At 38.5% G+C, this 24,561-nt stretch overlaps 4 protein-coding genes across 5 annotated transcripts; 1 reads left to right on the forward strand and 3 right to left on the reverse strand.

Moving 5' to 3' along the window:
• Window positions 1–3,578: 3,578 nt before the first annotated feature.
• Window positions 3,579–8,202, reverse strand: purbb (purine-rich element binding protein Bb). The gene has a single exon (XM_056736989.1). The coding sequence runs from the start codon at window positions 8,029–8,031 to the stop codon at window positions 7,114–7,116; it is 918 nt and encodes a 305-aa protein (XP_056592967.1). The 5' UTR covers window positions 8,032–8,202; the 3' UTR covers window positions 3,579–7,113.
• A 1,040-nt stretch (window positions 8,203–9,242) lies between these two features.
• LOC130411762 (histone H2A.V) lies at window positions 9,243–11,097 on the forward strand. Its single transcript, XM_056736628.1, has 5 exons — window positions 9,243–9,384; window positions 9,894–9,971; window positions 10,143–10,256; window positions 10,335–10,464; window positions 10,572–11,097. The coding sequence occupies exons 1-5, from the start codon at window positions 9,382–9,384 to the stop codon at window positions 10,631–10,633; spliced, it is 387 nt and encodes a 128-aa protein (XP_056592606.1). The 5' UTR covers window positions 9,243–9,381; the 3' UTR covers window positions 10,634–11,097.
• A 553-nt stretch (window positions 11,098–11,650) lies between these two features.
• On the reverse strand, window positions 11,651–13,235 carry ved (ventrally expressed dharma/bozozok antagonist). Its single transcript, XM_056736072.1, has 3 exons — window positions 12,974–13,235; window positions 12,109–12,368; window positions 11,651–11,995 (listed from the first exon to the last, which is right to left on the reverse strand). Exons 1-3 carry the CDS (start codon window positions 13,233–13,235, stop codon window positions 11,651–11,653), a joined length of 867 nt encoding a protein of 288 aa, XP_056592050.1.
• Window positions 13,236–19,172: 5,937 nt separating this feature from the next.
• Window positions 19,173–24,373, reverse strand: polm (polymerase (DNA directed), mu). 2 transcript variants are annotated; one of them, XM_056736358.1, is made up of 11 exons: window positions 23,938–24,371; window positions 22,896–23,073; window positions 22,711–22,809; window positions 22,459–22,629; window positions 22,311–22,382; window positions 21,962–22,082; window positions 21,742–21,874; window positions 21,565–21,667; window positions 21,214–21,477; window positions 20,903–20,986; window positions 19,356–19,976 (listed from the first exon to the last, which is right to left on the reverse strand). In XM_056736358.1, the coding sequence occupies exons 1-11, from the start codon at window positions 24,114–24,116 to the stop codon at window positions 19,890–19,892; spliced, it is 1,491 nt and encodes a 496-aa protein (XP_056592336.1). In that variant the 5' UTR covers window positions 24,117–24,371; the 3' UTR covers window positions 19,356–19,889. The 2 variants fall into 2 exon arrangements, with proteins under 2 accessions (XP_056592335.1, XP_056592336.1); XM_056736357.1 differs by having other exon boundaries at window positions 19,173–20,986; window positions 23,938–24,373.
• Between the last annotated feature and the right edge of the window lie 188 nt (window positions 24,374–24,561).

The following is a 24,561-nucleotide window of genomic DNA, read 5'->3' on the forward strand; positions in this document are numbered from 1 at the left end:
TCGGAACATTTCCACTTTATTCTCGAAACATTTCGACTTTATTCTCGTAACATTTCGACTTTATTCTCGGAACATTTCGACTTTATTCTCGTAACATTTCGACTTTATTCTCGACTTTATTCTCGACTTTATTCTCGACTTTATTCTCGACTTTATTCTCGTTACTTTTCCACTTTATTCTCATTTCGACTTTATTCTCGAAACATTTCGACTTTGTTCTCGTTACTTTTCCACTTTATTCTCGAAACATTTCGACTTTATTCTCGTAACATTTCGACTTTATTCTCGGAACATTTCGACTTTATTCTCGACTTTATTCTCGACTTTATTCTCGTTACTTTTCCACTTTATTCTCGGAACATTTCCACTTTATTCTCAAAACATTTCGACTTTATTCTCGGAACATTTCGACTTTATTCTCGTTACTTTTCCACTTTATTCTCAGAACATTTCGACTTTATTCTCGAAACATTACGACTTTATTCTCGAAACATTTCGACTTTATTCTCGTAACATTTCGACTTTATTCTCGGAACATTTCGACTTTATTCTCGACTTTATTCTCGACTTTATTCTCGACTTTATTCTCGACTTTATTCTCGTTACTTTTCCACTTTATTCTCGGAACATTTCCACTTTATTCTCGAAACATTTCGACTTTATTCTCGGAACATTTCGACTTTATTCTCGGAACATTTCGACTTTATTCTCGTAACATTTCGACTTTATTCTCGACTTTATTCTCGACTTTATTCTCGACTTTATTCTCGTTACTTTTCCACTTTATTCTCGGAACATTTCCACTTTATTCTCGAAACATTTCGACTTTATTCTCGTAACATTTCGACTTTATTCTCGGAACATTTCGACTTTATTCTCGTAACATTTCGACTTTATTCTCGGAACATTTCGACTTTATTCTCGACTTTATTCTCGACTTTATTCTCGACTTTATTCTCGACTTTATTCTCGACTTTATTCTCGACTTTATTCTCGTTACTTTTCCACTTTATTCTCGGAACATTTCCACTTTATTCTCGAAACATTTCGACTTTATTCTCGTAACATTTCGACTTTATTCTCGGAACATTTCGACTTTATTCTCGACTTTATTCTCGATTCTCGACTTTATTCTCGTTACTTTTCCACTTTATTCTCGGAACATTTCGACTTTATTCTCGTAACATTTCCACTTTATTCTCGGAACATTTCGACTTTATTCTCGTAACATTTCGACTTTATTCTCGGAACATTTCGACTTTATTCTCGGAACATTTCAACTTTATTCTCGACTTTATTCTCGACTTTATTCTCGTTACTTTTCCACTTTATTCTCGGAACATTTCGACTTTATTCTCGTTACTTTTCCACTTTATTCTCGAAACATTTCGACTTTATTCTCGTAACATTTCGACTTTATTCTCGGAACATTTCGACTTTATTCTCGAAACATTTCGACTTTGTTCTCGTTACTTTTCCACTTTATTCTCGAAACATTTCGACTTTATTCTCGTAACATTTCGACTTTATTCTCGGAACATTTTCGACTTTATTCTCGACTTTATTCTCGACTTTATTCTCGTTACTTTTCCACTTTATTCTCGGAACATTTCGACTTTATTCTCGTAACATTTCGACTTTATTCTCGGAACATTTTCGACTTTATTCTCGACTTTATTCTCGACTTTATTCTCGTTACTTTTCCACTTTATTCTCGGAAAATTTCGACTTTATTCTCGTTACTTTTCCACTTTATTCTCGGAACATTTCGACTTTATTCTCGAAACATTACGACTTTATTCTCGAAACATTTCGACTTTGTTCTCGAAACATTTCGACTTTATTCTCGAAACATTTCGACTTTGTTCTCGAAACATTTAGACTTTATTCTCGAAACATTTCGACTTTATTCTCGAAACATTTCGACTTTATTCACTTAACTTTTCGACTTTATTCTCAAAACTTGGATTTTCTTTATTTTTAACGTGGCACTTAAACGCCGTCGTACAAATTGTAATACCATTATCATTTTTAAATACATATGTAGAATGATTTACCAACAAAAATACACTATCAGATTAGCGTAGTAGTAGATTTTATAGGGGGCGTAGCGATATGTCGATTATCGCAGAGGAGTCATGCTATTAAAGCCTCTAAATACCGAAGATCTCAAAACTCAAACATTTTTTATCAGATTAACTCAAATCCAGATTATTTGACCTATACAATCTACATTCATTTTACACATCTACACTCTTCATGTGTGAATTATGATTTGAATCTCTTTTTATTTTTCGTCAGCAATTTAAGCAGAAACATCTAAATTGATATTTAAATGATACTCAACTAAGAAATCGTATGAGAAAGATCAACATCTGAAAAATGACATTTCTCTCTGGGCTATACTGGTGAACCAGCAACATATAAAGAGCTCTACGAGATATACTTTTATCTTAAAATGAACAGTGTTTTTATAAACAATCGTTTTAAACAGATGAAAACAATTGGGCAGATGGCATTGGAACAATGTGAAGTGTTTGGTGTAATATTTGAGAACACCCCTCCCCCTCGAAGCTTTTGCGCGCTCACATGCGGCTGCTGCAGAATGTATGTCTCACATTCCGGGCACATGGCAACACCAGCTAAATATAGCCTGCCACTGCCAGCCCAGCAGCATGCTGGGATCAGGATTTCTTCCTGTGAACGCAGAATCCCCATCACGTAAACCCTCCTCCCGTGTCTTCCTCTCGTGTACCGGGGAACTCGATCTGAGTGCCAGACGTTCATTTACAGTCGAGCTGGACACGTCTCTCAGGACTCCATTTGGCACAACTGTGATGTTGAAAACGAGATGAGATTCTGGAAAATGATCATGTGTCCTCTTTCTGAAAGAAATTCTGCCATCCACACTTTGATAGGTTTTAAACATCATCAGAATATACACTTTTTTAAAAGAAGGGTCGCACTTGTTTCATAATGTGACCTACACTTGTGGTTTCTCTGAGCTTGAGAAGCGAAGATATAAATAAAGGTTTAGCTGTTTGCGCAAGCCACTTGGTTTGATAGTTTATCATCTAATGCAATGAAGTTCAGACATTTTAAAATAATGGATTAGTTGTCCAAATACTAATACAATTATCATTTTCTAAACTGTGTGTACTTTAAAGTATACTTTACAGACAAATACTGCAGACATCTTTGTGACCAGAGACGCTGCGACCACACCTTCACTTAACACTGGCTTGATTTAAGTCAACACAAAGCAATGGATCTTACTCCTGTAATGTGACACATTTGGACTGGACAAAAAAAGTGAGCATTTCATTAAAGATCTGTGGCTAGACCAACTTCCCGGTCTATTAAACACAATTTTAAAGATGTGGACACATCTAAATGAATCCCAATAGTAATGATTGAAACCTATCATTATTTGGAATGATCATCATTACATTTTACACAATAACCTATATTTTATAACTAAATTGTTGATTTTAAGATATATTGCATTGCAGTACAGTATATCAACTCACATAAGTTGCACGTAGACCTATACAAGCAAAAAAAAACAGTCCGGAAGATAAAGTGCTTGCCATCATTTATAATTTCCTTTATTCTGTTACAAACATACATAGCATTTTCTAAATATAGACTTGTAAATCTCCAAAAAAATGAAAAGCCAAAACAAATGGTGAAGCCATGGTTGAAATGGAAGACTGCCCGTTCTTATGGATCCAGTCTGACATGTGGGCGGGGCTTGATGGGATGGGTTGGAGATACTTTGAGTATCTGAGACCTGAGCTCTTGACAGTGTCCTGCAGTGGCCGTGAAATCTTCTGTGATCTCTCTCTCTCTCCGTTTTAAATGTCAGTATTAAGGAACAGATCGAAAATGAACTGAACAAATATATATATGCTGTGAGAATGCCAAGAACCTGAGTTGAAACCAGACGAAGGCATTCCGACATTAAAATCTCTGCCGAAAACATAAAATATATTGGAAAAATTGCTACCTTTTAAAAAAGATTGATCAGTGAAAGACTGCGCTTTTGCATTCGATTGGGGTTGAATAAACTGGTTTGAACATGGATGCTGTAAAGAGCTCGGGTGCATCGCCTGAAACAACGCAACATTCTTCCCAAAGTTCTCCAAGAGTTCGGTACAGAGCGCTTGGACACATGGCGACACCCCACGGAACTTTGCAGAAATACCAACCGCAGGAAACAGGAAGACCGATCGGTCAGGAAATGACCTCATCATCCCATGCCTCTGGATGAAAAGTGCTTCCTATCCCTGGTTTCTTAGCGATAATAAGGCGGAAACAAAACACGACGCTTTACAGCACATATTCTATATTTATATATCTTTACTCACAAAATACATCTGAAATCAACACAGCCAAGTTCAGTCCTATAGAATGATAGCAAAAGCTTACGCTTGACCGTTTGTGCCCATTTTAAATGGACGGGTTGGTTTAAAAGTGCTGTGATATTCTACTCCGTCCCAACATTGAGCGGCCTATATAGAGAGGATTTAACGGCGTTATGTACATTAAAGTGAAGAAACCACTCAGAATGAGGGCACATGGCTTATTGTAAAGAACCTGTCAAAGCAAAAATCATCTTTGTTCTTGTGTCTCTATGAATTTAGCTTATAAAAGTAAACACTGCAGACGTGACTGATGAAGATGTTATTGATTTAGACCTGCCATTAAAGGAATAATTCACCCCAAAATTGTGTTTATTCACTCTCATGTGGTTGTTAACCCGTTTGTGACTCACCAAAAGGAAGATATTTTGAGAAATGTCTCCATGGTTTTATGTACATAGTACATTGGAGATCAATGTGGTTCGATGTTGTTTGGTTATCAACATTCTTCAAAATATCTTCCTTAGACTTCTGAGGAAAGAAACGCATACGGGTTTGACATGAAGATGAATAAATGATAAAGAATTCTCGTGCTGGAAATCTCTCTTTGAAGTCACAAGTGCTAAAGAAGCACAAATCCATTGTGTTGTAAAGCTCCAGTACAAACGCTCAATGTAGTGAGGGAACATGAACAGCAGTTTGGGGGAGGGACGCAAGAATGTCCTGCCAACAGCTGCTGTGTCATGCTTTCACTTGTCACTTGATCAACCATGGCTGCCAAATCGGGACACATTACCGTAACACAACCAGCACAGCCAAAGCACTTCAGTAACTTTGAATTCCTATCTCATCAAACAGATGTTCTCTACTTCTGCTCGGCTGCAGCGGCGTGTGTCCATCTCAGTGAAAAAGCTCTGCTGATGTAATAACATTTGTAGTAGAGCGTTGAAAACAATCGAGCTCTTGTGTCTCCACGAACACAGAGTTAAATCCACAGCTGAATCAATCCACGGCCAGCGGGGCAGGAATGCTCTTCACGCTTCTCACATTAAAATAGCCGGCATGCTAAGTCAGCTCGTTGTGGCAGAAAGACAGCTGCTGCCAGTGCAGAAAACCAGTCTGGATCGGGCCACAAATAAGGATACTGGCATTTGCTACCAACGGATAGACGGTGCTAAAACCAGACTTTTTAGACGATAAACCACAGGAACACACACAGAGCTGACAGCAAACACAGAATCCTCACACATCAGCACAAAACACTGGTGCTCCTAAAAATGATGTTTGAATCTCTGCTCTTGAGTCCGACCAGATCAGCTTTACACTGACCCACAACGCTTCTGTTCTTGCTAAAGTGCACAGAAGAAATGTCCGTAACAATCTCCATCACGACCCACTGGACCACTTAAGTTATTTCAAGTTTGGTGAAAGGCTAAAATTAATGTTGAGCATTGGTTTTGTTGAGCAACAATGCAAGAGAAAGCAATAAATTAAATGGAAAATGCAGGACGGGCGTGCAGAAACATTTGCTTAAGGACCACTGAAGACTTATTAACTGCAAAATAATACAATAAAACACGAATCGATGTAAACTGAGTTTATGACTCATTGCCAATGTGAAGATGCAGATTTTTAAATCTGCCATATCTTTTCACAACACAAATACAATGGACAATTATTCAACCCCAGCTGACTTTTTTACAAAACTAGCTTCTTGAGCTTTAATAATTCTGATATATAACTTTGCGTATTCAAAAATATGCTGGTGTGTTATGTATTCTCTCATAAAGAACAAGCTTGCGTTAAAAAAAAAAAAAAAAAAAAAAAACACACACACACAACAAGGGGAAAAGTCTGAAAACACACTCAGCCATGTAACGCTGCCCTCTATATAATATTAATATGGAGTGTTTAACACTATACTTCTATAACTCTTAAATATTCATTCTGAAATCAAACAAGGGCATACAGATTTGGACCCAAGTCAAGAAAAAGACAAAACTCTGTTGTACGTCGTCACCGGAAGATCTCACAGGGAAGCTTACAGCCATAACGTTTATAATTCATAACACTGGAAAAGTGTTCACTTCCATTCTACTCGTGTCTACAGAACAATAATGATCTTTATGGAAGACCCCGCCTGACAGATTCAGACTTCATTTTTTAAAAACTCTTTGCTGACAAAACAAATGAGGGGACAAACTTTTCAAATCTGAATTTAAAACATTTCTAAACCACAGAAGATGGACACATGGCTTGTCAATTGAGTCCTAATGAAAGAAAAAAAATAACTTAACGGACCCATGAATATCCGTCTATAAAACACAAAATAAAACACAATCAGAGAACACAATTATACGACATGATTATGAAGTTCTTCTGATGCACGCTTGGATAACATTTGGAGTCCCGTACTGCCTTGGCAGAAAACACACACCATGAAGACCTGTGACACTATATATATTTTATATATCTTTTAAATATCATCTAATTATCACTAACACCCTTTCAGTCTGTTTCTCGAGATGTATTAAAGGTGTAATTGTCGGTCGAGACTAATAAACTTGCTGGTTTGACAGGACAGGGCAGCACAGGAATAAATCGAACCCCCAATATTCTCCAATGAAACCCCCCAACCCTTAGCACATTCACACTTTACATATCTATTTCTCTTTCAAATGAATAGTTTGCCACAACATTTTAACGGGCTAGTCGAGTTCATGCAACTTCTTGTTTCATCATCACTTCATCAGTCATCGTCCACATCGTCGCCCTCCGACTCCTCTCTCCTCTCGTACATCTTATCCCGGTGTCTCTCCTGGATCTCCTTCATCTCCTCCGCGTAACGACAGAAAGCTCCTCCGAACTTACCCCAGGCCTTGAAGGGGATCGTGATGGAGTTCCTGTAACTGGGCTTGACCTCGCTGACCCTCAGGAACACCCCGTATTTGTTGGAGCCGACGTCGAAGAAGAACCTCTTGGAGTCCACCATGATGGACGTGCCCTCGGGAAGCTCTCCGTAGCCCCCAGCGGCACCGGGCCCGCCGCTCAGCTCGTCGTCTTCCCCGCCGTAGTCGTCGATGAGCTTGGCGAGCGCGTCCCGGAACTCGATTAAGCCCTGCGCCGGGAGCGCGATGGTCTGGCCGGCCTGCACGCCGCCCCCGGGGCCTCCGCCGACCCCAAAGCCTGGGCCACGGTTGACGGTCTGGCGGATCCGCAGAAACCTCCCGCGCTGGTTCTCTTTCAGGTCGAGGTAGTATTTGCGGTTCTCCCGGACCAAGAACTCGCTCTTGAGCGCGCGCCGCGGCCCGCCGTCTTCACCAGCGCCGGACGACTGCGCGATCTGCTCCGGGCTGCTGGGCCCCAGCTGAGCGTAATGCTCGATGAAATCCCCGAGGTAGTCGCGGAACTCCGCCGCCACGGACATGGACAGGGTCAGGCGGCTCTTGGAGCCCCCGGCGCCCACCTCCGCTATCTTAATGAACCGACCCTTCGAGTTCTGCTTGACGTCCAGGTAGAAGCGCTTGTTCTGGATGTCCAGGCGCTTGGACGCCAGCTCCTGTGTCTCCTGCTCCCGCTGAAAGTGCTGGAAGCCCCCGCCACCGCCACCGCCACCGCCTCCTCCTCCGCTACCGCCGCGCTCGCTCCCGCTGTCTCCATCCGCCATCTTCGCCACCTCCAGCCAACTTCTCCCGCAGAGAAAAGCTCCTCTCTGCCCGTGTTTCTGCGCACACTGCTCTCAGCGGCACGGCATTGGCCTCAAGTCTGCCAATAACGGGGGCTGCGGACGCGGAGGGTCGGTCATAGGTCCGGGCGCCTGTCATTCGACCGTGAGGGAGTTGCGCTCGGACTCTATTGGTTAAGGACATTTCCGCTCTGTGAGCTTGCATTTCCTGTCCATGATAGCTGACCTTATTTTATTAATATTAATAAAAACAAAATAATCTGGGGCTCATTTAAGATGTTGAAGCATAATAAACAATAACCTAACTCTAGATCATTATTTCTTAAAAAAGACACCTTTCAAATAATGTAACGAAATCATACGCTATTATATATAATAAAAGAAAAATAATAATTATAAGAAAAAACTATAAAAGCGCAAAATACCTATACACAATGTATCCTCGTGATTACGATATGATTCAGGAATAGCTATTTTTATTGACCGCTAGATTATGAGCTTTTGTAACATGATGTATTTCAGTTCCTCCAAAACACCCGTTCACACTGAAAAAAAAATACAAAATAAAATACAAACTATTTTGAAGGCTGTCAATATGGTCATGTCATTTAAATAAACTATCTTCGTCCACTAGGTGGACTCAGACTCGGTAACTCAGGCCACACAAAGTGATTGTAGAAGTACGCACTACGCACATGAATATTAACGATTATATCCTAATAAGAAAGATTTATTTTAGGTACTTTATAAAGGCAGAATTATCTTCAGAATTTATAATAAATATTTTTGCAAAATATTTAATGTACAGCTATTAGCTAAACATAAATAGTTTGCTAAAAATTGAAAATTATTTGCTAAATTATTTGACATGATTTCGAAATGACGAATATATTTCATGGTAATCTTACAATTATTTGTTCTGTGTCACAAACGGTATGTTTGACTAACTATCATTTCTGAAACCAACTTATTAAATCATTATGACGTTCAATTTGCCATTAATTATCTGCCATTCCCTCGCCGCTTTTACACGTGTTAAATTTATCCAGATTTGATTTTGAACGCACATCAAACATGATAAACTGTATGGTTTTGCTGTGGGGATGACAGAGCGCATGCGCACAAAAACGCTGCGTTGGTGGTCCAAAAAAGAATAAAAAACGAAAAAGCAACCACGCATCAAAAAGAACCGTTATTGGTTGAAAGTGAGTTTTCAAACCAAGAAGGAGCTCGCTGATTGGCTGGTACGCTGCCCTGTCCCGCGCTATCGGTGAAGTGGACATCATTGTGTTTTCCCTCCGTTTCGAGTGAAAGAGAAGTTCATCGGGCGACATGGTAAAAGATATATTGTTTTTATTCATAATCATCATGTGTACGGCAGCTAAGTTCGTTGTAAACCGAATTAAATCGAGATTGCAGGTTTAAGCGCGTGTGCGGTGAGTGTTCGTTTTTTGGCTGTGTTTTGATGATAGAGCGCCCATACCGTGGTAATAAAGTGAATGTATTTTATCTTCGTTCTGTGTTAAAAGAGACAGAAAATGCTTCATGCATTTAGTATTCAACACATCTCTGTTAAGTGCTGTGCATTTCTATTTATTTACATTTATTAAATTAACTGAGAGATGGAAAGTGAGCACAGTGGAGTTACATTTAAGAAATAAACTAAAAGCATCTCTATGTGAAGTTCCGTTTAAAATGGCAGAGAACAACCACAAAAACAGCTTTGATGAACCCATTTGCTTGTTTTGATTTGTAAAGATGCATGACTTGCATTGAGCATCATGTTGTTAACGTAAGATTGTTTTGTGTGTGTGTGTGATTTTTGTGTAATTCTGTCTCTACAGGCAGGAGGAAAGGCTGGAAAGGACAGTGGTAAAGCTAAAGCCAAAGCAGTATCTAGATCACAGAGAGCTGGTCTGCAGGTATGTATGAGCTCTGTTTTTTTTTGTTCTTTCTTGTGTTGTATTTCCTATTAACACAGGAAGGTGGGGTGGGACATATTTTAAGTATCCAATAGCATTTACTTCGAAGTGGTGAACTGTATTTTTTATTTACATATTAGATCTGATTTTAATTTCACGCGTCTATTTAAGTTCCCTGTAGGACGTATCCACAGACATCTGAAGACTCGAACCACGAGCCACGGTCGTGTTGGTGCTACAGCAGCGGTGTACAGCGCAGCTATCTTGGAATACCTCACAGCTGAGGTAATGTGTTTGCATGAGCACATTTTCACATAGTTGTACAGTTCCCTGGTCTCTTACACTGTAAAGTCACATCTGCAGGTGCTGGAGTTGGCTGGCAATGCCTCTAAAGATCTGAAGGTGAAGCGTATCACTCCCAGACATTTACAGTTAGCCATCCGTGGAGACGAGGAGCTGGATTCACTGATCAAAGCCACCATTGCTGGAGGAGGTCAATTTCATTTTGATACTACACATGTCTGTATTATTAATACTGATGTGGTAGAATCCATGACTGAACTTTAATATTTTATACTTTTATTCTTCCCTTTCTTACAGGCGTGATTCCACACATCCACAAGTCTCTGATTGGAAAGAAGGGTCAGCAGAAAACCGTTTAAGATGTATAGTTTCTGGACCGGGTCTCTGTGTTGTATGTGTCAATATGGAGACAGAAATTGTTTGTTACTTTTCCTCTTTTTGTGGTTCTGTTTTTAGAATAGTTTGATTCCAGTTTCATATACTGTGTTCATAGTGGGAGGGTAATACATGTGGGGTAAATCTTTTTTTGTAGGTGTGTTAAGGAATAGATGTTGGGTTTTGTTAATGATTTTTTGAAAATCTGTTTACATTAAAATAACCTATTTCTAAATGTCATGCCTTTCTGTGATTTTGTTTGATGATGACTCCGTAAACTCATGTCATGTCTTACAAGACACATTTCTTTTGTATTTTTTTTTGAAGTACTGAGGAACTGTTCTGTAAGAAGCTTATAATGGAATTCTGGTTAAAATCTGGGTATTGTCTATTTTGTATCTAAATTTAAATTGTATCAAAATGAATACACACTTTTAGTGAAAACATTCCCAAATTGCGTTGATGATTAAATGTTTTGCTTCCTTTCAAATCATAACATAAGGAAACTTTATTTTTTTATTTTATAAAGTGACCCATTTCATTTTTCTCAATGCTAATAGTTAGTTATTTTAGAAATACAATCAACTGAAGTGAATATTATGTGTCCTTCCTACAATATATGTTAGGGTGAAATTTTAAAGTTGTGACGACTATCAAGTATGCGCGTAATAGCCTAAATACAATTTAATGGAGTTAAATACATGCTTTTGAAATAAAATTGGGTGAGAGCATTTAGCTTATTACTTAAGTGAAGTTCTTAAATAACTAGTAGAGTAGAAGAACTAAAATATTTAATTCCCCCTAGAAATCAGACTTGTGTAGTCAAATAAACGATGATTTATTATACAATCCTCTTGTAGAAATAGACATAAATGAAAGACATTTTCTCAAGATTTACAAACGTTTAAATAAACCAGTCTGAAAAAGGGTTCTTCACATTCATTATTGCACTTCACCCTGTATTCACAAATGTAAACAAAACTCTATGACTGTCCGCTCTCTCACTGTGTGTTGTAGTACTGGGAGTGGTAAGGCTGGTACGGTGTCATCATGGAAGGGTTACTAGGATGGACGGGTAAATTCTGTAGGGTGCTGTACTGATACAGAGCTTCCACAGGTAGAGTTGCTGTAGCAGGACTGTAGTGGAAACCTGGAGGGCACTGGGCATACGCTGTCGAGCTCTCCTGTACCCCGGGGTAATAGCTGTGATACGGGGCTGGTCGGAAACTGTGCAGCTCAGGATAATGCATCATATGAGAGGCCACCTTCACCTGACACGCATGAGCAAGACTGTCCTGAACCGTCCTCTTGAGTTTCATGCGTCGATTTTGAAACCAGTTTCTAATCTGATGGAGACAAGAATGTGGAAATTAGAAAACTTAATTTTGTGCCATTTTTATCTGCAATACCTCCCCACTCCCCATCTGATGCAACTGTATAGTAAATATGAGCCACATACCTGTTTGTCGGACAGGTTGAGTCTTTTGCAGAGTTCAGCTTTGTCTTGAGCTCCGAGGTAAGCGTTTCTTTTGAAGGCTTTCTCCAGACTGTTGATCTGCTCGGCTGTGAACGCCGTTCGAGGTCTGCGGCTGGTAGATGGAGAAACATTTTGAGTGGACGGTTCTTTCAGTGCTCCAGGTGAGAGGGAACGTCCACCCTCGCTCTCGTACCCCGACGTCTCCTCCTCCTCTGTACTGCTGCTGAAATCCACTTCCGATGCTGTGAGAAAAAAAAAAACACGTCAAGATAGTGTTTTGAAAAAAGAAAAACAGTTTGAGAAAAAGCTGCAGGTTTCCAATAAAAAGCTTAAAATCACAGACGGGATCTCTTTATTATCTCATTACTGTACGTTCTCATATACATCAATGAGAATAAACGAAGAGTAAATGGAAACGTTTGCTTAAGTCTCATCTGCGTCTCAGATATGAATTCCCCCGAGAAAAGAGTCTGAAAAGTCACAATATGTCCATCATTGGAGTTTCACAAACTGAGCTCAGATTTTTCTTGTCTGCAATCAAAAGTCAATATGATTGAATATCTCAATATGAACTCAAACATTTCTCATCAAATTTATCCAAATGCAGATTCTTTTCATCGACAATCTACATTTGTTTTAGGTGAAACCATCTGAGACTAATTGAAGACTTCAATAAAAGACAATTCAGAACTCCATCACATCAGATCTCCAAAGAGGAACATCTGAGCAATAACATTCAGGATCATAATAATGCTTAATTTTGAAATTCACTATTTGCAGTTTTATATAAATTTCACAAATCTTTCAGTATAGCACATCGAATTGACTTATTAAGACCGTTTTTTACCGTGAGTGTGTTGTTGGCTGATGTTGCTGGACACAGTTTGTTCAGTAGATGTACACAAAGAAGTGTTTGTCGGCTGCTCGGCAGGCATCTGGTTTTCCATGTTTTCTGCTCTCCGTCTGCTGTAGAAGCCGGGCAGGCTCTCAGAAGCAGTGCCAGACGTGCTGGGTCCCTCCTGTCCAGAAGACATCCAAGAGCTGGAAACATTTGTGGACGAGGCCTGACTGCTTTGAGAGAGCCACTCGATGGAGAACTGTCCCTTCATCTCCGCAAATACGTCCAAATCCAGCAAAGAAAGAGAAATATCCAGCAAAAAACAGAGGGAATCGGAGGTTCTGCTTTACCAAACTCCTGCGGATGTGTCTGTGTTGAGCGAGGGTGTCGGATCTGTTTGTGTTCTGCTTTGGCTTCAGTGATTCACACCTTCAGTATGGGGCTCAAGTATTTATAGGGATAATCCCAGCTCATTTACAATTCACTTCGTCCGAGATCAAAGGAAACATCCTCCCCTGTCCTGATCTCCACCCCTTCAGTTTTCACAAGTGTGGTAATGAAGACGTCTCAATCGGCCTTGAGTGAACCCATTAACTCCTGGCACCAGTGAGTCTGGAGATGTAATCCCCCTCAAACCCATCTCTGATCCGGCCTCTTCTCTGACGTGTGCATGTGTGTGTGTGTTTCATATATTCACATTAGGACTCAGATGGTTGAAGTTCAAGGTTAAAATCTATTTGTACTGAACTGGACTTCATGAGCGGCTTTGATATTATGCATTTCTTATATTTGAGCAGTTTTTAGTTATTTCTCTAATAAGTGCTGCAGGACAACCAATGAAACCACAGATACTGATGTAATCAATGGAAAAAACAACAACAAAAATAAAGCAGCATTTGAAAAAAACACTTAAAAAATGTATTATTTTACAAAATTTTAAATAATGACTTTGATTCCAGTATAGCAATAAATATAAAGTGTTTTATAGTCCCTTTGTACCTACCATCTTAAAAAGAGATGATCAACCCTGTAAATATACAAAAATTAAATGCAATATTAAAATGAGATTGTCTAAAAATCCTATTATTTGCAAAGTCTTCAGAAAGAAACGTCAAACAACAACTTTTTAAAAATATTATTATTATGTCAATAATTATATCATATTGACAGATGCTCTGGAATTTTTTATATTACAATCATTTGACCTGTTAAACATCTTTTCTGCCTTCTTTTTAAATACAATAAAATCGTCTTTACAAGTCTTTTTTTATTCAATGTACTATTTTACAATTTGTGACGTGGTTGAGGCGATGTAATTTAAAATCATTTGAAATTACTTAATGTTTTTGATGAGCAGAGGTAATGTAAGGACATTCTTGTAAAGACAAGTGCCTTGTCATAAGGCAAATTGATTGTGCACATAATTTTTTGAAAAACTTTACGTTTTTAAAGTACAAAGAAACTGTTTTTGTTTTTTAAATGTATCAGGTTTATTGTTACATTTGTCACAAAATTACAGAGACATTATAAATAAAACAAGTAGTGACGAAATCCCAAACAATAAGGTTGTTTTAAAATCTCTCTCTCTCTCTCTCTCTCTCTCTCTCTCTCATAGACACTTAATGTTCCTGTGAGTGGCTGTAAATGTGTGTAATACAGTCCTTGTTTATACTCTTTTCAGTGGGTATTGGTATCAAAGCACCCGGCTCTTTTGAAGTGGCAGGTAGAAGTTAATGGGCTGTTTTAGAAACACAACACGAGTATGGAGACAGTAGTCTGTAGAGACTGATGGAGATAACTTCCAGGCCCGGGATCCATTCACCCCCCTCCCAAATGGGATCATTACACATCTGATCTGATTCATCAGCTGCTTGTTGAAGATTGAGTTGATCAGTTGCAGTTTAAAGAAAGCCCGCCAGACACTCCTGATGAGCAGACAAGCCAATAAAACGGCCACAGATCGTCCCGTTATTGTTTCTAAAAGACCTTAAGGGTTTGATCCCCTATAGAACACTGAAGAAAAGAAAAAACAGAAAGACGGCGCCACGGGTGGAGATCTTCTGCATACAGAGCAGACGTCCGCCAGACGTCACTCACAGCTCATTTGTTTTTTTTGCATTTTTATTTGACGCTTGTTTGTGTGCTTATTATAAAATCCATCTTAAGCATATTTTCTTGATCATTTTAACCTGAAAACAGACCATGTTGTATTGTAGGGTATTTGTAGATTCATGTTTTAGAATTTTAGTACTTTCTTTGGAAAGACTTTGCCACATCACATCTTCTGAAATATAAACTTTTTTTTTCTTTTTTTCACAATGGGTCCTTCCAATTGAAATCTTATTTGAAATTCTATAATCCGTCTGTCACGCCAATAATTAAATCTTTCAACTTTACGGTTGAGTCTGAATTTATTCCACTGTCTTCAGTCCATTTCTAAGTTCAAAGGGCAGATAATTTGTTGACACTATCTCATCATATCTTCTTTTCTATCTTTCTCTCTCATTCACTGGGACACCAAACAAACAGGCCAATTTCATTCCTGTCTTATCACTCAGTGCTATCTGTCTGTGTGGTTTCTATATTGCGTTTCCGCTCTCCTCGGGCTGTGATATGTGACTTTGATGTGCGTGTCAGCGGAGGCATGAGGCAGCACTACAGACAGGAGCCTGGTTTTATGGAGGGCAGACGGGAGGGGTTGGAGACGACAGAGCCGCTTCTCATCTCACCAACACTGTCATTAAAATACACAGATTACAACGTGTCACAGACTCTCTTTATTCCTAACTATGACAGAACAATACGGTGGAATTAACCCTGAATTACAAAAACAAAATACTGCTAACTGTTGTGGATTAACTGTGATTTAAGACCATTTAAAGGGATAGTTTGGCCAAGAATGAGACTTCTGTCATTATTTATTCATCCTCATGTCACGTCAAACCTGTATGAGATTCATTCTTTAGAATGAAAAAGAAGATATTTTGAAAAATGCTGATAGCTAAACAACACTGAACCCCATTGGCTACCATTGTATGAACACAAAACCACAGAGACATTTCTCAAAATATCTTCTTTTGTGTTCCACTGAAGAAAGTGTGCCACACAGATTTACAATCACACGAGGAGGAAAAATGATGACAGAAGTTTTATTTTTGAACTATCCCTTTAAATCTTGATTTTGACGCTTACTAAATTATATATTTTTTGTGCCTATTTGTTCTCTTCAAAACAGTCCTCCATCCTATTTATAAACAGTTTATTACAATAATTTGACGTCCGATTTAAATTTAATTGAAACGTATTAAAAAGCCATTATGAACCATAACAATAATAATGGATAATATGAACCGAGCGTCCATGGATCTCCTCATAAGAGCTTTACAGAACCACTGGACTTTCTGTTTTGTGATCATGAGTCCAGTTAGACGTATTTGCATTCATTATTTCAGCTGTTAGTAGAATATGGGATGTCCGTTGAGGAGATGATCGAGTGACATCTCCTCCCTCACATTGAGTCTGAAGTGTTGCTACAGACGGCGGTCTCTCACAGTAATGACCCCCAACGGTCACAGCCTTTGATTGTCCTCAATGAGCCTCTTTCATCTCTAATAGGCCTGTTTGCTCTTCTGTTATGACGGCAGATGTATTGTGTCTCTCCGAACACAACCAGCTGTGCTACATCCACAGTACAGGTGGAAAATACGAAAAAAACGTTTGAACATAAGGACAAATCTGTGTATCAACACAAACAGAAGCTTTCTTTAGTACCATAAATATTATTCAAGAGCAACCTTTTCAGACTGGGTTAGTTTTGGGATGTATGTGTTAAACGACTACCATCCCATCAGAGAATACATGCATGTGTTTATCCCTCAATTGGACAATCGCTGGTTTAAGACGAATGGCCCTTTAAAGTGTTTCTGCAACATTCTCTCTCATTTCTTATGCAAAGAGCGTCCATCAAAGCGACTAATCCGGTTAATCCCATCAGTTTGATTGCAACACGTCCAGTAAGCATTCATTCACTCCGAAAAGATGGATCAGACCTGTGGAACCGGCCCGGTCGGTGAAGCAGGTCTGTGTAGACACAGGCAGGGCGAACTCGGGTCACTCGGACCGTCAGAACCCTGGCAGAACGTCAGACCCAGAGGTGTCCAGAACTCTCCGACGGCCCATTGAGGAGACTTTTGTTTCAGGGGGGGGTTGGGGTGTGAAGACGACATTAAACTCTATTGAGCATAACTGCCGATTCCCACCCACCCTTCACACACATCCACAGCCGTCTGTTACGACACTCCGTGTGCAGGAGCCGGGGCCAGTTAGCCATGTTTGTGAATGCCTGCAGATGATGGATACTTGAGCATCTCTGCAGAGAAAGACGAGGGAGGAGGGAAAACTACTTTTGGGTCTTTCCTGTTCCTGTTAGGGCTCTCATGAAAACGCCGGCGTGAGGTGTGAACCCAGAGGTGCGCCCTTTGAAGTTAAAATGACATTTAGAGGTCAATTATGTTGTTAGCAGAAGGCGTCTGCTGCTTGCAACCAGCGTAAAATACAATTTAAAGACGGAGGAGATGAGAGCTGCTGGTTTAACCTGAAATTAGACTTTCAGTTACCAGAGGAGGCAGATGAGATGAGATGTCCGCAAAATCTCAATTATTCCATAAAAAAGAAGAGCACAACTTGAATCTCATCTGTGTCTCAAATATTTTCCTGAGAACAAGAGTCAGAAATGTCTGTGTCATTAGAGTTTTAGAAGAGATTTGGTTGAGATGTCAACAATGTGTCAAACTGAGCTCAGATTTGTGAAGTCCGCAATCAAAAGTCAATATTATTGAAGATCTCAATATGAACTCAAACATTTCTCATCAAATTAACTCAAAACCAGATTATTTTACCCCGACAATCTGTTCATTTACACCTCCATACTCTCCATGTGTTTCAACAGTTACACTTCATTTGATTTACACAACATCTGAGACACAACAGAGAACTTCATCAGTCTCCACCAATCTCTGAGGAATAACCTGTTTTTTCCTAAATAAATAAAAGAATCAATAAAGATAATAAGTTATTAAGTTCCCCTTAAAAATGTCCAATTATTTATATACTTATTTGTATAGATGATAAAATGATAGAAAACAGGAAAATACATGGTATAATTACAACTTTTTTTTATAAAATTGCATTACCAAAAATAATCAAAATTTGATACTTTAATGGACTATTTCAAAATTAGATTAGCAAATTCCTTTATTGAAATGGATTATTAGGATAGTTTAAACTTTTTTAACATATTATAAATTGTAATAATCTTCATAAAATGATGTAATCCAACCGAGATAGCAAAGAGAATTGATTTAATGTTCCTCAATGTCAAATTGATCACTTTCAACATTGATTTAACATGAATTATCTTTGCAATCTGAGAAGTCATTTCTTTACACAGTCACTTCTTATGACTAAACCTGAATATATGAGGGTACACCAGTGTGTAAAAACTTTAAGAGCTTGGGTAAAATATATCTGAATTATAATACCAGTGAATAAACTAAACCCAATGAAGCACAGTCAATATTAAACATCACAGATCATGTTGCTGGTGTTCTGGGTCTGATACAAACATTCATTGTGTCATGAGACAGTTGTTGCTTATGTAAAGACTAAATAAACACTGCTGGAGACGATGAAAGAGGTGAAAGAACCCCAGCAGAGACAGAGACGGCCTTTTGCAGTTAGGCGGTGGGTGTCTGTATACAGTAAGGCAGTAGAGATACACAGTGCTTGAAGAAAATGGGTCACAATCATCCAGGTGCAAACACAGAACGTTAAAACAACATCAAGCATCTTTTAACCTCAAACGCTTCCTGTAGACCCTACGTGAGCATATATATGAAACATAAACACACTTTTGAACATATATGTCTCTACATGATATTGAACTGGAAAAAATAAATAACTGAAGCAGAAAGAGTCTTGACAACGTCTTCATAATTCTTGTTTATTAAATGTCAATTGTATTATTCTGCTGATAGTGCTCAAACTTCACAAGTTGACTCAACTAAAAATATGTTTTTATCTAAGATTTGTTATTTTAAGACAGGCTCAGACTTGTAGGGGTGGTTTCCAAGACAGGGATTATCTTAAACCAGGACTAGGCCTTAGTTAAATTAGGATATTTAGGTAGTTTTTATAAACATATCAACAAACATAAATAATGTGCATCTTGAGACAAAACAATGGCACTGATATATTTAAAGATATGTAAGTGAAAGCAGTTTTCAGTTAAGACAGCTCTAAAATGTACTTTAGTCTGAGACTAAAACACTGTTCGGGAAACCACCCCGTAATACTCACATGTTGGTCTTCATGTACATGTCATGTGTTCAGATAAATTGAAACGTCTAGTTTTGGTGGATGTATCTTTATTTAGATTTTGTATACATGAGGTAATCACTTCTGTGTGTTGCATAAATTACAATAAAATAGTTGTTAGACAAAACAAAGATGTGCCAGTGAGAACAGAATGAGATTTTTACAGCTATTTTTCAACAGCTTTATACGGCGCATATAAATACAAACAAACAAAGAATTTCATTTACAAACATGTTTATTCTGAAAGGGTTTCAGTCCTTATCAGGTAATAATCAGGTTTTGAAAAAAGGTAAAGAATTTATCTCTTTTTTATCTCGCTTGAAGTTTTACCTGCAAAAGGGATAAAACCTCATACAAAGTCATTAAAGCACCGGACATGAAGATGCTGAAGAATCCTGATCAGATCATGTGCATTAAAAGAGTGTCCGACATCTGATCTTTGCTTTGTCTTGTTCCGTTACTTACTACACAGGTTTATGAAGGACACATGATCTGATCAGGCGGTTTGAGAGCAGAAATTAAGAGTCTACACACAGGCTCATCTCTAGATTCATGCATTGCGTTCACAGGGAGGAATAAACTCCAGACCCAGATATGCAAAGATCTCCTCCTCCGACTGAGCTCTGACATAACACCTCTGTATGATTTTACACAAGATAGAGAGACATTGAGAGAATGACTGTATGTATTTACATTCATGCATTTCATAGAAGCTTTCACCCAAGAATATTTCAGTTTACAAAACGTTTCTGTTCAGTGAATTCAAATCAAATATTGTCCTTAAGATTATTGGATAAACTTAAACTTAATTAAAAATGTAAATGTTATCTTAAAAATAAACTGAATTAAATTTAAAGCACTAAAATTATAATAATAAACTAGGGCAAACGATGAATCGTGACAAATCGCATCCAGAATAAAGTTTGTGTTAACATAATACGTATGTGTACTGTGCATATTCATTTTGTACACATAAACATAAATGAATATATTTAAGAAAAATATAAATATAACAATTAATAAACTTTTATTTAGAAATTCAATTACTGGTAAATATAAATCAATAAATTTAAATATTTCCAAAATATATGTGTACATTTAAATTAATATGGACAGTACACAGATATATATTATTATTTAAACACAAACCTTTATTCTGGATGCCATTAATCGTTTGACTGCCCTATAATAAACGAAAACTAAAATAAATATATAACTAAAATAAAAATATATGAATCTTATATAGCAACATAAAAAATAAACAAATTCATTATTAACTGACAAAAGCTTATAAAAAATAGCTAAAACTGTACCTAAAATGAACCCAAAAATAAAGCTAATTTAAAAATACTAATAAAACTAAAAAGTGTCCAAAAGTGATGACAGAAAACAATAATAAATCTTAAACTATTGATTTCCTCTGTGGAAAAAAAATCAAATCTGTGCATTTTATAATCAATATACAATCATTTATATTAAACCTAGATGTTTTTCATGTATAAATAACATAAATGTACAGTTATATAGAATTAATAGTGGATGTTGAGTATTTCTGTTACTCACCTGAACGCTGTCGTATAGGGCGTGGCTGCTCAATGACATGTGCTTCTCTTGCCCCGCCCACCGTCTCAACTCTCTCTCAAACAACTGCCAAACAAACACAGAGCATCATGAGACGAGAGAAACAGCATACGTCAAACACGGAAAACATCATCACAGTTGACCAGCGGTAAATCAAACCAACCAGTGCCAATATTTCCATTAACCAGAATAAAAAAGAACAACAACACAATATTTGCAAGATGACAGTGAAATCAAGTGCACATCTTCAACTAAATAAAACTCACAACTTGCAAAATATACGCTTTTCAAACCTTTGATCCCGTCCAACCAAGAGTAGCGAAGGCAAACTGACTGTAAGGACTGACCACCAGATCAACTCGCACGGCTCTCCAGTTTGAGGCCTCCGATTGGTCGCTGGGTTTTACGCCGTCACTTCCTGTGGTTTCTGCGTGTCTCTGAAGCTTAAATATAGAAAAGCATCTCTCGAAGCGATCCATGTTATTAGGTGGCCTTCCTGGGGCGTCTTTCTTTTCTAAATAAGAGTTTCTGGTGGTTTTCTGATATAAAAGTAAATCCTGAAAAATCAAAATGAAATGCATTACTACAGATCAAAAGACTACAAAAAAAATGTAATTTGACCTAAATAAAAAACATTTAAGTACCCGTTCCTCCAACCAGCTGATGATTTTTGGCATAAGTTCTTCCTCTTTGCCTTCCTCTGGATGCGTGATTAGAAAGTCCACATCATGACCGAGTTCTTTCCCCCTAAAAGCACATTCAATCTTAAAGATCTCATTAATAACTACAGGGTTATGGCCGTGCATCACAAGTTATTTTACCTCCTGAATCCTCCCATCAGCTGAATCTCTGCCCCGGGCAGCACCGCACCGACGCCTTCCTTCACGATATGACCGATCAGATCCGCCTCATGTTTAGTCACAGGTTTGTTGAGCTCATCGTAATACTGCACTCCTGAAAGTACAAAATTCACCTTCAAACTAGCTCAAGTTTGATTTCATTATTTTATAGACATTAAAGAATTAATTTTATAATAATCACCCGCTTGCTGCTCACGGTTCAACTGCTGTCCCGTACGGATCAAATCTGACGGACAACGCAAACCCTCCCTAAACCAGCGATCTGCCGTTCTAACACCTACCCCGAAAATCCCTGTCAGTGCCTGTCGAAAGAGACCGATACGAAATCAAACAAACCATATGCGATACGCAACTACAAATATTTCAAACAACGCTGCATACTGGAAATGAATGGCAGAGTGTGTTGCATTATGGGATTGAGTAGTCAAACCCAAGCCAGCTGCTACAGACCTACAAACAACTTGTTGCCGCATAATAAACTAGAATCGCATTTTAACCTCAATAAAATGACACACATGCCCATTCTTCACCTTCATGGCCTGAAATTGCTCAGACTGTCGCATCGATTCAACTTCCCTCGATGTGCCGTCTTCTAAGATCTCCTGAAAGAATCGCAGGGAGTGACACGTGAATGATGCGTTCATACTGGATTCTGGTAGATTTGACGGAAAGTCTAACCTTTATAACTCTCTGTGAATGGTCACCCAGGCAGGGCAAACACTTCAGCTCATCCATAGTCTGCACTCGATGGGGAAGTGCCTTTAAAACTGATGCCGCCCGTCGGAACGCCACACTCCTGCCCTCATTCTCACTGTATCCTGCATTTTCAGCCAGAAGTTCCAGAGCATCCTGCAGCACACGGACAGAACACTGTTAACCTTTAAGACTAAACGAAATGCACAGTAAAGCAGCGTGCGTTTATAAACTCACCGTCAGATGTGAATTGTGGTGTTTCAAGGGTGTTCGTCTCTGACAGGCGTAACTTTTCATCTGAATTGTATTGACGTTCACATTTTGCTTTGTGGAAACCTGCAATGACACTGTAAAGTAAATCACGGTAGATAAAAGATAAGGTGTTCATAACAAGAGTCCACACCTGAGATCTGCTATAGCACCTTTAATCTGTGTCTGTCCTCGACTGGAACTGGTTGTCGAGCTTCCATGCTCTCTGTAAACCAGGTGATGTCCAGAAGATGCTCTGAACTGGAAACGTCTCGTGCGGTTTGGTGCTCCAGCCAGGTCTGAACTTCATCTCCGCTGTTGTTTTCTGACACAACATGTGTGACGGACAAACTGGAATAATAACCACATGAAAACAGGAACTTTACAATACTTTCTTAAATACCCTGATATTTACATTGTTCTTAAAATAAAAACATGTTACATGAAAAACATTCTATAAAATGTCTAATTCTAGTTTTTAACAGTATATAGTAAATATAAGAATACATGACAGAATTCTCTGCAGTTTATCAACAATGTCAGGTGTCTTCACAAGAAATGCTGCGTGCATTTAACAGACTTTCATATGTAAACGCAGTTGCGGCATTACGCCACAGTAGGGGCGCTGTTTCGTTATCAACACACTGAGGCGCTAAAATGAGTTGCAGAACAAGAGCTAGCTTCTTTCACCGCTGTTTGTTTTGCATCCAAATACGTTTAATTTCTTGCAATTTCTCAAATGAACATGACGCACATCATTGTAATGTCTATAGATGTGCAGTTGGATCATTGAATCAGCGTATACTGTACACAGCGAGTTCGCCAGTATGAACACACATTGCGTTTTAGAACGACTCGCACACGAATGACTCATTTGAACCGACTCATTTGAACTATTGAACTTTTCAGTCACTAGCGAATACAAGAGATCATTGAATCATTTAAAGTGAAACGCAGACAATCCAAGATGTGAATGAGCTTTGCTCATTTAGTAAAACAGGTTAATTCAGTTGGCTTTTGTGGTCTGAAAAGTTAGTTGAAAATGATACAAAATATGTACTATAATAATAACACAAGTATGGACATGGGAAACAGGACCCTAAAAAAGGGGCTACCAGTTTTGTTCATGTGGGCATGGTAGATGATACACAAACATGATAAAGCAATGGTAACGTTTCTTTCGTTAGCGTGTTTTTTTACGTAAAGTTTTTCTACCTGTACGTGTCTGTAATGAGAAATCCTTTGCTTCGTCCTAGTCTCGTGAGAAATGCTCGTCTGCTTGATCCCATCTTCCTCTCCAGGATGAAAACACAAACATGAGGAAACTTACAGGTTTGCTTTGGCTGCTCTACAGTTTCAGATAACGTTACTTTCCTGCGTTTTAATGGGATCATCGTGTCCCTATCTCAAATCTGCGCTTTCGAGTTGATCTCGCGATACTTCAATGTCATACGGTTTGCGCAGTGCACACATGACTTGGCCCGGAAGTTATCAAAACTTCTTGATGGTCAAGTGCAAAGGGGCAGAAAAATAAAGTATTTAGTATGCGAATTAGTACATTCAAACTATGATTCGATTCAAAAGTATTACTATAGCGCGTTGTTGCAAATTAGACAAATAAAAAAAACATGTTATTAAGATACATCCCTTTTAAAGAAAAGCATACGCTGGTTAGGAAGGCTTTGAAGCTTGGTAGCTGGTTCGTGCTTGTTTAAGATGGCCCTGAGCTGGTTTAAGTTGGTCCTTAACCAGATCATGACAAGCCTAAACGAGTACAACCTGCTCCCATGCTTCAAAACCTTCCTTACCAGCTGAATTTTTCAAAAGGGATGGCATCGT

The sequence above is a fragment of the Triplophysa dalaica genome, chromosome 22, assembly GCF_015846415.1.
Source record: "Triplophysa dalaica isolate WHDGS20190420 chromosome 22, ASM1584641v1, whole genome shotgun sequence".
NCBI lineage: Eukaryota > Metazoa > Chordata > Actinopteri > Cypriniformes > Nemacheilidae > Triplophysa > Triplophysa dalaica.

Excerpts from the sequence above, each read along its gene's own strand:
- purbb (XM_056736989.1), bottom strand. The coding sequence starts at position 8,031 with ATGGCGGATGGAGACAGCGGGAGCGAGCGCGGCGGTAGCGGAGGAGGA.
- LOC130411762 (XM_056736628.1), top strand. Across the intron at positions 10,257-10,334 it reads TGGAATACCTCACAGCTGAG|GTGCTGGAGTTGGCTGGCAA; the intron begins GTAATGTGTTTG and ends TCACATCTGCAG. Across the intron at positions 10,465-10,571 it reads AGCCACCATTGCTGGAGGAG|GCGTGATTCCACACATCCAC; the intron begins GTCAATTTCATT and ends CCTTTCTTACAG.
- polm (XM_056736357.1), bottom strand. The coding sequence starts at position 24,116 with ATGATCCCATTAAAACGCAGGAAAGTAACGTTATCTGAAACTGTAGAG. Across the intron at positions 21,875-21,961 it reads GAACCGTGAGCAGCAAGCGG|GAGTGCAGTATTACGATGAG; the intron begins GTGATTATTATA and ends TTGTACTTTCAG. Across the intron at positions 20,987-21,213 it reads TTGGTTGGACGGGATCAAAG|TTGTTTGAGAGAGAGTTGAG; the intron begins GTTTGAAAAGCG and ends TTTGTTTGGCAG.
- ved (XM_056736072.1), bottom strand. The coding sequence starts at position 13,235 with ATGAAGGGACAGTTCTCCATCGAGTGGCTCTCTCAAAGCAGTCAGGCC. Across the intron at positions 12,369-12,973 it reads CAGCCAACAACACACTCACG|CATCGGAAGTGGATTTCAGC; the intron begins GTAAAAAACGGT and ends TTTTTCTCACAG. Across the intron at positions 11,996-12,108 it reads TCAACCTGTCCGACAAACAG|ATTAGAAACTGGTTTCAAAA; the intron begins GTATGTGGCTCA and ends TGTCTCCATCAG.